Here is a 14,027-nt window from a genome sequence, read left to right as displayed (position 1 = left end):
TAGATAAGTCCAACAAAACTATCCTTGCTAGTATGCTCTAAGAAAATCACCAACCTTTTTTAGTGATGGAAAATCAGGCTAGAATAAGAGGAAATTAAGAAGAAAAAATCAGGAAAAAAATTATCAATGAAAGATATACAGGAAGCATTCAAACCTCCTTGGAAGACATTGCTTGCTTCCTCTCCCACCTCCAAACAGAGCAGGAGTTCTGGTACAATTAATGCTTGTGAACAGGTTTATTACGGGGGTTCCCCAAGTCAAGAATAACAGTTCCATAACACAGATCATCAGCTGCTTTCATTTACAAGAGGTCACTGACAGACAACTCAGGAAGTGCAACAGGCTGCTTTTAAAACACCCAGGAGGTGAAGATCTATTGGTTTTATGACTGATTAACAATCTCAACAGCAGAGTTTAATGGTTTCAAAGCAAAAGGGGAGGGGTTTATGCCTGTGTTGGCTGTTCATCATGGATCTATTGTCTCCTAAAGATAAAACACACAGGTTTTGAAGAAGAGCAAGAAGGCTATGCAGTCTACTTTCACAGCTTCCAGCTCCACCCTATAAAAGTTCCCTCCATGTCTGAGCATGTCTGTAGGAGCTAGCTACAGAAGTATTTTTTCAGAATTTTGATATGAAAATCTAAGAACACAACCATCAAAACCTTCCTCTATTGTCCATAGGAGCATGCAGTTCTGCACATGAACTTCTGTGTGGCAGATTCTGTATAGTGTTGACCATTCAGTAATGTTTCTAAATCTTCCATCCAAGTCAACTGACAGGCTTTACACTGCCCTCTGAATTCAAAATTATGATCTTTGGACACAGAGACTGTAGTTACCACTCTATCCCCCTTTTTCCGCAAATATCAAGGATTTGCCGATATGGATTCTGGGCCACATAATCCTGAAAGGATGCGAGTCAGCAACTTGCAAATTCAAAGAAGCACATTGAACTACCATGTGTGTTGTCTGGGACAAGAAACTGGAGGTGAGGGTCTGCTTCCCACTGTCTGTCAAACAGAATGCCATTTTGTGGAAAGGACGTCAGAAGTTTGTGGTCCAAAGCAAATAGAAAAGTAGAAGCATGTGTCTAATACAGCAACTAGGAAGCCCTCTAAAGAAAAAGAGAGGCCTGAGCTCAAGTCCCCAGTTCAAACACTGTTTGTCTTTCATTCAATAACTGTTTAATGTAAAATCCATATGCAGTCCTTGGTGCAAGAACTCTCAAGAGAAACAGGGTGGCTCTCTCAAGTGAAGTAACTGTACTTGGCAAACAGTGCTTGGCAGTGTGCCACCAACTGCAATGAGGCAGATGAATATGCTTTTGGTGCATCATATATTTAACTTCTTAGGGCCCTTGTCCTCAGAAGCACCTTTATCAAGCTCAGATTTTTCTCTGTACTGCAGAAATGACCAAGGACACTTGTCCTGTATCTTTTCTCCACACACATAGTGGAAAACTGAAAAAATAATGGCTAGAAATGAAATATATTTGGCCAGTTCTAGGATTCTTTTGCTAGTAGGAAGAGCAATTCTATCTGGGATATCAAAGCATGGTAACACCAAGTGTTCACAAGATTTATCTTGTAGTCTCACTATGCACAGCATACAACCTTTGGGACAAAATCCCCTGGAAATTTTTTAAGTCTTCTAGTGAAGGGATGGTCCTGGTATTACCAGCTCATTCAGAAAGATGAAAGATTTCTGGGCACGAGGAAGAAAAGAAAAGAGGAAAGAGAAGGAAACTATTACAGTGGAATCTCTATGATCACTCATGGTGAATGCTGTCTGTGAATCTGTTAGGTAGCACAAGCTCTTATTTCTAGACATGCAAGAAGGTGTTTCTCAACCACACAGGATGATGATGATATCCATGAAAATTAATTTTGGTCAGAAACACAGAAATACTGACTTAGCCAGGAGTTCCCAGCCTTGTGATACTCCAGTGCTGATGGAGAGCAGCACTCAGAACAATGGGCCCCTAATACATCTGATGGAATTCTTTTCAGATGGCATATGAGAGGAATCTCTGAACAGGGCTAAAGGGCATGACTGCATCCCTTCATTGGCAGGGGACACGCAGTGATAACCAGTAACCTTTTCAACATCAGAAACAGCTTAGGGGATAACGGGAATGGCTATCAGCTCTACCTGACATACTTACTCAACCTGTCAGAGCTCTAGAACTAAGCTAGAGCCCAAAGCATAAAACTAAGTTTACCTAATCACTTAGAGGTAAAATAAACATCCCCAGTGGAGAAATACCTCAGAACACCCTTAGCCTTAAAGCCAGGACTGCAGGATTCAGTAGTCTGCTTTCAGGCAAATTTTACAGCCTGTAATGCCAACAAGGCTAGTAGGGAAGTCCTGTAACATGCACTAGGTCTACTGACATTCAGGTGGAAATGGCAGTCTTGTGTGCTAGGATGTCCACTGTATTCAGCAACTCTGCCAACTAGACTGCCATGTTCGCTGCAAGTATGATGCTCGTTTTTCTAGTATTACTCTGGTTATAGTTGAGATTTCTGATGCCCAAGTGATCTACAGGATATTGAAGAGAACCAAGCTTGAGCTGAACACCTCTGAACACAGAGCCAGCCAGTGGAGAGGCATACACATGTCTCACATATACACGGGAGACTTCTTAAAGTAGGATCTCTGAGGGCTGAAAGGTGAAATAAACAGTGCAGGGAAAAGAGATTATAACTCATGCTGGAGACAATTAGGAAAAGTGTCAGACAAATTGTGCCCTACCAACAGCATATATGGCAGCAATGCAAAAGGTTAAGTTTCTTTTTCTGTTGGCAGAAGGAGAGAAGGTACAGTTGAGGGTTTATCAGTAGTGCACCATATTTGATCCTGCATCTATGTTCCTATAGTGAGATCCAAACTGACATATACTAGAAAGGCATCAGGTTCATAGCCATGCTAATTGGACCCTTTGCTTATACACACAACATAGAGGATGGCAATGTGCAAGTGGTTTGAGTTATTAAATGAAATGCTGCAGGAAGAATAAAAAGCATTAACATCAGACAGAATCACTATTAAATCCATATTTTTATTGCCAGTCTTCTGTAATGGCTAAATTAATATAGTTCAGTATCTTATCTGTCCTTGGTTACAAGTATTGCAAAGCATTTTTTGGACTTTTCCCCCCATTTATCCATTATCTGTATTCCACAAACATCACAGGAATTGTCAGCAATTAACATAAATAAATCATCACCTTTTCAGAGAAAGCTTCAGTACAAGAATTTCAGAAGATAGCAAAAAATATTACTAAATAGCTCATGAAGGGCCTGTTCCATCCCCCACTGAAGTCAATGGGAATCTTTTCATTGACTTCAATGGATACTGGATCAGACCCAAATTGAAAAGATCAATAGCGCACACATTAGGATAAAAGAGTAACTATGCCCTCCTCTAGAAAAAAGAACATGAGTTCAATTCAAACAACAGATTACAGAAAGGAACCAGTTGGGGAGAATTTTTTTCTCCTCCTTTGAAAAAACCTGCAAGAGAACAGTAATTCAAGAACCTGAGAGCTAAATCTCACAGAGTTGTAACTCTCATCTTCCACTATCCTCTGAATAGGTGGGGGTGACTGACACTTTGAGAGATTGGGAGCACTGTTTAATAAAACAGATAAACCAGCTCCCTTCTCCCCATTCCTATCTTTGGTTGAGAGTACAGAATGAAGATTCAATAAAGGAATTTTACTCCTTCCACTGAACTTCAAAAATTCAGAGAAACACATCTGATAATTTCAAATGCAAAAACTAGAAGTCTCGGTATCAATTTGAGAATAAAAAGTGCCTAGCCACATTCTCAAGCATATTACAAGATTGGCAGAACTAGGGACTGTCAAGGCACTATGACACTCAAATCTCATGTTTGATATTCAGAGTTTTACTAAAGGGTTGTCTTAAGCCATTGTTTTGCCATCTTGTTTGTTGAAAATGACCATACAACTGGATCAACATATGCAATTCATAAATACTTGAAGCACAGTACCCTGTTGCACCTCACAGAGCACCTCAGCGAAGCTGAGTAAAATCCAGACAAGCTGGATGGCTCAGCCATCTGAAAAATCAGGGTTTGGAGGGCTTCACAACTCAAATGTGAACTTTAGAGGCTGACAGCTCTGGTGTTTTTACATAATGGACATCTTGGGCAACTCTTCCATACCTGAGATGAGACACAGATTAGAAAAATCTTACATCATGATAAGACGACACGGTCTGCGCTCCTCCACAGAGTTGATCCAAATAACAGAACAGAGTAGAAAAAGTAAATTTTGTAAACCTCTTGGTTTTCATTAGCAACTTAGTGACAGATATATTTGTAGATATATTAGTAGACATCATAGGGTGTCTCCTAATTTCTGGGACTGAGACTCCTCCAAAAGGAGGCAACCAGAGAAATTACATAACACCCTGTTGCATTAGAAGACTGTGAGGAGCAAGGGAGGTGCAACCAGCACACATTTTAAAAAACCTTTTGAGAATTGTACCCAAAGGCACTTCTGGAAGTCCAAGAGAAAGAGTCCAAAGAGCTTACCTAAAATGCTAAAAGTAAACTTTGTTTTTGTCAGATATATACTGGGTTTCAGAAAAGAAAGGGAAGCTACATGTCTGTCAACTGTTTGTCACTGATTAATTAAAAATAATTTAAATCAATGAGGTTTTCTTAAATGTTGTATTCTTAGTGTGAGGTCATACATGCACCTTAGGACCCTGCATCGAATTTACCTCACTAACTACCTGTTTAGCATTTTTCTGCTTAAGAAATTCTCAACTCCAGTCATGCCATTCAGGCCCCTTTCTCAACTCTAAGGGTGTATTTAGGTCATTTATAATTAGAAACAGAGGACAGTTGGCTTTTTGTCAACTTTGTACTCCAGAAGGGTGTGCAATTTCAGATTTTGTTCACTTCATTAGCTTTCAAAAAGTCTGATCTCTACCCATTCATTATCACAAGTTTCCTTGAAAGAGAGGCAAAGGTATTTTTAGGAACTTAAACAATTTCCTTCAAGATTCATTTTCATTTCCCCATCCTCTGCTATCATAAATATATTCCTACCTTCACACATGCACCCCAACTTGACTAATCCAGAGTACTTATTTTCACTCTCATTTAGCAACACTGCTCTCAGCCAGAACTGCTGTTCAGGAGCAGTGCTCTGGGATTCTTCCTACTTACTGCTTCCCCCCCCTGCTTTTCTTCAGTTTCTCAATCCAACTGTGCAAGCACTGCTCAGTGCATTCTGCTTGCAGCTTTAAAGCGGAGAAAACACTTGGTAGAAAGGGGCAGCAACTAGCTAACCAGAAAGGAGAAATGGTTGTATCAGATCAAGGTAAAAAAAACACATGAATAAATGGGATCCAACACAGTAAAGGGGAGTTCCAAGGGACTGGGGCAGGGGGAGCGCTTTCCAGGAGAGGGAAGGAAGAGATAAGCTGAAGCCACTAATTTTTCAACACAGAAAAAGCAAAAGAAAGAAGAGAGGCATGAAGAAAATGAGAGAAAAATATCCAAGTTATTGAAGTCAGGAGAGAATATCCCTACCGCCAGAAACCATGAGCACTGTAGAAAAGTACAAGCTAGAGGTTGTAGGAGTGATTAGAAAATGACAGAACTGATTGTATCTTAAGTCAGAAAAACATTTTACAGGCAAGAAAAGCAAAGCATTATATTAATAAAAGCAAACACTTCTTGCTGCAGCAGATTTTCATCTTCCATAATTTGAAGTAAGGATTAAAATCACTTGACAAATTCACATTACTTCCTCAACTTTCCTTCTTCTCCTGCCCTCTTATTCTGCTCACTTCTCACACTTTGTCCTCAAGAGCAGTACTGCTATCTGACTTTTATGTCATTCTGACAGGGCTTAGCCTATGAATCCATTGGAACCAAAGCTAACTCAGAAAGCTTTCCAAACATGAGCACATACACACTTTCTAAAAGCATTCGCAAATAGGAAGGATGGCTTTCCTTACTTAAGGAAAAAGCCATAATAAAGAAAGGTTTTTAACATAACTGCACTACACAATAAATACATTTTACACTGTAGAGGTTAAACCAAAAGTAATATCTACTAAAAAAATATAAATGCCTTTCTGTTGATACCAAGTCCGTTTGGATCTACAGTGTGTGCCATCAGAAGACCTATTAAATTTAGAGGGCAAAACTACTTCAGCAGATTTCATGTGGTTTTCTCAGTGAGGGGGCTGTCTACAATAATTTCGAAGAGGAATCTGGGAGGTCTACAGGTCCATTCACCCAGCTCTACTCAATTCAGTAGTATCTGATCAGCACTCAGCTCTGTTCCTTGACTGAACCTGAGATTTTATTTTCCCCTCTAACAGTTTGTTTTGCTCCTCTCAACTTTCAGGTAGTGATTACTGTACAGTCATTTGTAGTTAACAGATGAGACTAGCACAACATCCAGCTCAGATCTGCAACATGCCATTGTGCAAATTCATTCGTTATGTGACATTATGATACCTAAACCCAACTTACAAATACCCTCTGCATTCACAAGTGACTTAGGAATATACACATAGAAGCAAAGTATGGAAAGCTGTACAGTATGAATCTAGAAAATACTTGCAGCAGCATATATCCTTTGGTATTAAGGAAATTTATAATGATCCATTTACAGTATAATCCTGTCCCAAAATCTGTTTATAAAGGTCTCACCCAAGCATTCAAGTGCAGCAATAAAATAACTGAGGAAGGAAGAAGGAGATCAGAAGCAGAGGATGGGAATCAGAAATAGAACAGTGTACAAAGCCACAAAGTGATAAGTATTGTTTACCTGTCAGTTGACATTGACTAATCTTGTGTTCTGTGATATCGCTCAGTGACTCAAACACCTGGAGGCAGCTGTCACAGCTGTGCACAGCTTCTTCTTCTAACTCCTCCCCTTCATCCGGTCTTTTCTTACAGTCTAGCACATCTCCATCTTCTGCCTTGTCTTCTAGTTTACAGTTAGAGTCTGAAAGAAAATCAAGACCATGATGTCAGGCATCTAAGAAGAGAATATTTAAAAAGGAAAAGAAAAAAAAAACAAAATAGGTTCTTGTGGTAATGATGAGAAGAAAAATACTTGGCATGAGCCTGCAGCACACTGTAGATTTTATTGCTAAATAAGCAAAGGAGGCTTTTTTTCATTAATTTTTTTCTAATCTCAATGAAAAGATAATTTCCCTTCAACTCCCACAAACACAGCTCCATTTCTCACTTAAGCTATTCTTCCATGCTTCAGTGTTAGGTTTGTCAATTTTATCACAGCTATTGAAGCTGCTTTGATCATCGTAAGAAAGGATAAACCACCTATGCAATTAGTTTTTCAATGAAAAGAAAAATCAAATCAATAAGTGTGCAGGAACCTCTTTTCTCTGTTAACTACAGCGTTTCACAGGAAATTACCAGAATTAAGAGACTAACAAATTTCATTTACATAAACATGAAATTAATCTTTATTTTACAACCCACTCCAATACTCCATCACCACACTATTTGACGCACAAAGCCCTGGAAAGCTTATACCCTGGGTCAAAATGCTACACGTGCTTTGAACTTGTGTATGACTTAAAAAAAAAGATCAAGCTCCTGTGTTCACCAGATCATGGAAAACTGGAAACTAATTATTGTAAAACCTAAAGAGTCCACAAGGAAAGCTTTGTCTGTTTGACATGCTAACAGGCTTTCTGGGGACAACAGGACAGCTCCAGCCTCAGATCAGCAGCCCTGAGCCCAGTTGAAGCTTCTAAACTGGAAGAAATATGCAGTCTCACCACCCCCCCCATGCAGAGACACCACAGAGCTTGCTGCACTGCCTTGGTTCTGCAGATGACCAGCACAGTGCGATAATGCGTACTCTAGAACTTTTCCTCCTCCGAGGAGGAGCGGAGTAGCTTTAACTACTCCTGACTTTTTGCCCACTTTACTAAAAGCTTCCTTCAAAAGACAGAAATAAAACAATCTGTCTTCCCTAATAAAGCAAGCTGGCACTTAACTTTGTTTTTCCTTGGGAACCACAGTACAACAAGTGAAATGAAGAAGAAAAATGGTTATGTACATTCCAGCAAAAGGAATGCAAGTGTTTCACCACTTTTCCCTTTTCTGCTTTGACTGCCTCATTTTCCTTTTAGATATTTGAGAGAGCTGAGACTGAAATAAGTCATTTTAGAAAACAGGGACAAACTCACATAATAACAGGAGATTGTGCAAGTACATTTTAAGATGTTGTGCTCTTTAGCCAAGTGGGTGACTAAGAAGCCAGGAGTAGGCTTCTTGGCCAGGGGAACAAAGAGGTGCTATCCATGAACCCACCTTATTTGGCATTTCAATTGATTAGGATCACGCACAACTCCTTGGAAGGAAAGAAACTAAAACATGCCAACACTAAATTCATATTACAGTGATGAAGGGGTGGGGAGAAGTAGGAAGGTGATTCCACATTAAACCACTCTTACATCCTCTCTCAGCACCCTACAGTAATGTGGGCACAGTCATTCCTGTATTTCTTGCTGCCCACAACCAAGGTCAGAGCTCTCATCATCTCTCTGCATCCTTTGGTCCACACTACTGCACCCTGCCCTTCAACTGTGCAAACACAGATGGACCTGCAAGCAAAAACTGGAAATGACCCATGTCAGGAAGTCTTTTTCATGCCATGTGGCTTGTGATCAAAACCAAGGAATTTCTTTGACAGGGGTAAAGGGCAGAATTTATTTTTAAGGGAATTATATTACAGAGAGAAACCAGATTAATTTTTAAAAGTAAAAAACACATTCTGAAGACAAAAATATATTTGCTGTGCAAAAGCCATGCCTATACACCGAGTCCTTATATGACAAATTACATCCACAAGGTTCTTTCAAGAGTGGAAATTTCCACTTGGGCTGCTACTTCCAAATAGAAGAGTAGTCTGCAAATTTACAAACCAAAAAAGGGATGCTAATTAAATAAAAAGACCTTTTGTCATTTTAGCCATTATTAAATGCTCTAAATCTAATAACTTCCATTACCACTTCATTTTCCAAGGTATTTTCAAAGATTAATAAAAGCAGTTAGGAGATCACCTGGTTCTAAGCAGTTTGGAAAATTAAATAATTGTCTTAACTATTGCAAACTGACCCCAACATCATTAAACACTTGTTGGAAGGCAGCATGTGCACATTGCATACTATTAGTTGTTCAGCTCAAGTCCCAGTTTCATCTCATAAAACCGAGAGCACTCAGGGAAATGTGGGCACTGGGTTTGAATTTTAACACGAGTATTTAAATGCTGCACATAAAGTTTACAAACCTGTTTGTTTTAAAGTAAGAGTAGTGTCTGACTGCTTTAAGTACAATACTGAAGGAAAGAAAAGGGAGGGAAGGGAATTCTCAAGACTTAATATTCAGAAGCGCTTGCATTTTACAGGAATTCAGCAATACACACACACACACGTAGGCACATATGCACTCCTTAGTGCACAAAAGTCTAAAGAATTGCTCAATTTAAAGCTTTAGACTTAGCGACCAGTTATTAAAATTAGAATCATTTTAAGGCTAATAATGTTTTGCTTCTCCTTCTGCATTTGCAGATATAAACTCTACAGGGACAGAAGTCAGTCAAGCTTATTCCCTTCTGCTGCAACTTTAGAATACATGCTCTAGCCAACTGGCACATTTGTTTTTAGGTCAACACTTAAGTGGGACCCTCTGGGACCTAGGTTCAAGTTTAGCCTACGACAGCTTTGTGAAATGAGTTCTGGCAGTCTCAGCCCCTCTCAATGAATGCATTTCCACTGTGATCTGCTTCTGTGAAGAGATGTCACCACCAAAATAAAAGATATTTAAGAGAGTAAATATCATTTGGACACTTTGTGAATAGATAGCTTTTCTGTTGCAACAACAAATATCTTCCATCAAGAGTTAGTCTAATCTTAAGTAGTTATTTAAATTGAGGATAAGCTACCTTATTTGAGCAGCTCTTTTGAAAGACTAGAAGAAAACATTTTATAAATGCAATATGCATTCATTCATCTGTACTTTCTCTTTAACCTCTTGTTCAAAGCTCATGGTCTTCTGTAGACTTCAGGGCAAATGTCATTCATCTCCCACATTTCTTTCTCCCCAATATCTGCAAGTCATAGCTACAATTTCCTCAACAAAGATGGTCTTCACAGTAAGATTACTTTTCCCAACATCTGCAAATACCATTGTCATCATTTCCAGAGACTTCCCTGCCCTATTTCAGAGGCCGCCCATACACCAACTGAAATTTTTCAATACACATCAGCAACAATACACACACATTGTCTCCACCTGCAGATACCATTGAAAATTATCTAGTAGGGAAAGGAAGGTTATTTTTTTGGAACAGAAATAAATTCAGCCTATTAAGGCACCTTAAAAAAAATAAGAGAAAGAACAGTTGTCTTCTGTTCCTGATTATGTTAACACTATTTATAAATGGAAATTAAAAGAAGCATGATTTTCTCATTACTATGTTCCCTGGCAGGTGGTTCTCCCCTTCCCTTCTTCCTCCTTCTCATAAGGGATGTTATTGCTGTAACTTGGTCTAATAAAACTGCAAGTTTGGGGAAAATGAAAAATTGCATTGGCTTAAAAGTGTTGGAGGCAATAAAGCCATGGACTTCAATTAATTTCAAGTATGGGAACGGTTTAAGGCCAACCAGTAGAAATTCTATTCTGCCCATGTAAAAACGAGGTTTCACCACATTTACTTTTTATAACCCATATAAAAGTCAAGTAAAAGTAATGAATATCTAAAAGTCATCTCAGTGGACTGGCAAAGACTGTCTATATTCTTGAAACTCATCTTACATATTTCTGTCTACGTTGCAAGGATCCATAGATAATCACAACTAAAACATCAAACTACCAAGAAAACAGCCTCCTTTCCAATCCATTTCACTGTCTTGCAGTAGACCTCCTTCCAAGCCACTTCTGCATGGAAAAGTGCTGGCAAAAGAAAGGAAAACTTAGATCATGTGGTTATAATTATTACCAGGCAAGGAATATTTCTTCAGCTCAGTGGTAAAGTAAAACTCTGTCGCTCCCTGCTCCCAATAGTGTCCATCGCAAAACAACTGCCTCATTAAATCTCTGCAGTAAGATTAATATGCCGTAGCTGCACTACATTATAACTTGGTACTCTATAAAAAGCACATTTAATGGTTAGAGCCAGAGCTTAGATACAAAGTATTACTATAAAAACTTCTGGCAGTGTGTACACAGTGCGGGCCTTCTGTACTGCTTGCTCTATCAGAAGGTTTTTTGTCTTTAATATCGGCACTGCATTCTTGCTATAAAGAAAAACAGAATGCTAAATCCTGCCTAGAAACAAACAGAGAACAACACAGGACATGATGGGAAATAAATAACTAGCAAGACAACTTAACCATGGAGAATCATTTTTAAGAAAATACAGAAAAACAGCCATTCCTTGACATATCGATGTCCAGTTTTACAGTTGTCTATTTTTCAACTTCATGTGTCTATAGCAGTACAAGTTGGGTTTTTTTTTTCAAGTTTGCAGATGGCTAAATGGAGACATATGTACACTGAGAAGCGTTTGAGAAATTTGCCATTAAAAAGGCAAAGAACTCCCTCACTTTTATTTACTCTTTTCACACAATCTAGTTTATGCACAAAGCCACTAGAACCTATAAAAGGCACGAAACACATACCCATAGGACACGTATACGAGAGAAATATAAAGTCTTCTAAGTGAAGAAAAAATTAACTGCATTCTTCACCTTCATAAGAGGAATAACTCCAACTGCTCTCAGACAAATTACCTACACACATTCAGAGATGACTAGCCTTCGAGGAATATCCTTAAGGAGTCAGCCCTTACACCGAAAGGTGACCTCAGCTGAATGAATAAAACTATTCAGATGAGTCAGTCTTTCTCTTCAGATAAAATTTGGTGGAACCACTACCAAAGACAGAAACAAATTATTTCTTGCATTCTCAGAACCATGTTAGAGAATAAAAGAGTCCTTGTTGTTATTGGGAATTAATGATTATTTCTTCATCATTAATAACAATACTTATGCCTGTGATCCTGATTCAAACAACAGTTTTTTCCACACAATCTCACTGACTTAATTTTAACGAGACCTTAATTAATCCCTGACTGGTAAGAAATTATACAAACATCTTAAAAGAATTTACCCTTATGCACATATTTTACGAATGCAAAAATAGTTTAAGTGGAATGAATAACCAAGTTTATCTGAAATGGCATAGAGTGGTGTTTTACGTGGGGAATGTAGAGAAGAATTATTTTTAACAAAAAAGAAAAGAGAAAAAAGAAAAGCATGCTGCACTTTAGAAGCATCTCACTTTCAGCTGGCTGACCTACAAAAGGCAGAATTTCTAATTGTGAGAAATTGAAAGGTAACGGGAGAGGAATGTTATTTTCCATTGCAAGCCCCAAGAATGCATTTTAAGCTGAAACGGAGAAAGAAGAGTGCAGGCATTGCAAAAACACCCCAGTACAAAAATCCCTCACACTGTTGTCAAATGGTAAGCAAGCACTAATGAAGGAATTCAGCATTACCAGTTTGTGCGGCTGGGTGTCCCACACCTGCCTGATGGTCCTCTGTTTCATTTTCTTCTACTGTCAGAAAAAGGTAAACAAAACAAACAAACAAAAAAAAACAAACAAAAAAAGATGTTAGGTAGGTAGCTGAAGTGTTTCTAGCATCTTTACACCAGCCTTAGTTCTGAAAGCCAGCAATGCTTGCACAAGACAGGCAAGAAAAGCTGCACTGCAAAGTGCGAAAGTGTAGACCAGACCAAGACAGAATACATTGCTGTATGGAAGCTACAAATCTGAGAACAGAGTGATCAAATCATTTTCATGGCTTAAAAAAACAAATCGAATTTCCTCTGGGATATTTGTCTTCAATGCACTTTACTGTATTTGATTATGGAACTAAATGAGAGAACAATCTGGGCTTTAACATTCTGCTTGCTCCACACAGATAAGAGAAAGCCTTCTCCTGGCAGATGGGAGAGGTGTGTGTGCTAATTCATACATAAGCTTTAAAAAATAATAATAATCCTATATTCAGTAGCAAACATCTCAGCAGTGCAGACAGCCTTGCAAAGGAGAACTAACCCCATGCTGTTTTACTGTATACACCATGCCAGCATCTTTCCCTTGGCTCACAGCTTTCCAGAGCAGTAGAACTAAAAACAATACAATTCTTGTCAGATTCACTATTCAAAACTTGTTGGGTGAGTGAACCTAACAAGAGCCATTCTGCTGCTACTTTGAAAAATTAGAGAGCGCTGTTCTCATATGCTCTGATACTATGCCTAAGTAAGATTGACTCTCCCAAAGCAAAAGTAAGGGAAGAGCTAAAAGGCAGAACCATTTCCTTTTTATTCTCCCAAAGACCAAACTCTTTGAGTTAGAGAACAGCAGAGAGAAAAGAATTCATTCTCCCTCCACAGGGAAAAAAGCTGAAAGGGGAAAGACTGTACTTCTGCAGCATTTCCACTCCCAAGAATTCAGACCTCAAAAAATAATCATGCAACTGAGTTAAAGTCCAAAGATTTGAGGTATTTTTCCTGGTTCTTGGGACAAGAGAGTGCAACATGTAGGGTCACATATAAATCTAGACATATATGCAAAAGAAGAGATACATATACACACTCCACAGGTACCTCTTTTCCTCCTCCGCCAACCCCAAGGCTTCATACAACTGGTTGTTTCTAGAATCTGAGTTTCTAGAAAAAAAACACCAGTTTTCATAAGGACACTCTTAGGACACCAGAAACTTGTAACACAGTGCATATATTAGAAAGAGTCAAGTACAATCTCTGGAGGACTCTAAACAATCTTTATCTCTGTCCCAGAGCTGTGGCTAGCAAGCAAACCCTTCTCATCTACAGAGATCTGATAAAAGTTTCCCCAGCCCTGGAGTCAGTCAAGTATTTCACAAAATACGATTTTATGAGCTGATTGTTTCAGTCGAACTTGTAT

At 38.8% G+C, this 14,027-nt stretch overlaps 1 protein-coding gene across 2 annotated transcripts in view; it reads right to left on the bottom strand.

Moving 5' to 3' along the window:
- ZNF521 (zinc finger protein 521) overlaps positions 1–13,767 on the bottom strand; it is a 212,602-nt gene extending 198,835 nt beyond the window's left edge. Inside the window, exons 1-3 of one of the 2 annotated variants that reach the window (XM_029959431.1) lie at positions 13,709–13,767; positions 12,594–12,653; positions 6,825–7,004 (exon numbers count right to left, since the gene is read on the bottom strand). In XM_029959431.1, coding sequence (XP_029815291.1) covers positions 6,825–7,004; positions 12,594–12,653; positions 13,709–13,742 — 274 coding nt within the window. In that variant the 5' untranslated portion in view covers positions 13,743–13,767. The remainder of the gene's footprint in view (positions 1–6,824; positions 7,005–12,593; positions 12,654–13,708) is intronic. The other variant, XM_029959432.1, reaches the window with a different exon arrangement.
- Between the last annotated feature and the right edge of the window lie 260 nt (positions 13,768–14,027).

Source organism: Manacus vitellinus, unplaced genomic scaffold (assembly GCF_001715985.3).
Source record: "Manacus vitellinus isolate BGI_N305 unplaced genomic scaffold, ASM171598v3 scaffold_1_pilon, whole genome shotgun sequence".
In the NCBI taxonomy this organism is placed as follows: Eukaryota; Metazoa; Chordata; class Aves; order Passeriformes; family Pipridae; genus Manacus; species Manacus vitellinus.
Note: the sequence above shows the minus strand (reverse complement) of the source record. Positions and strands in the feature narration are given on the sequence as shown.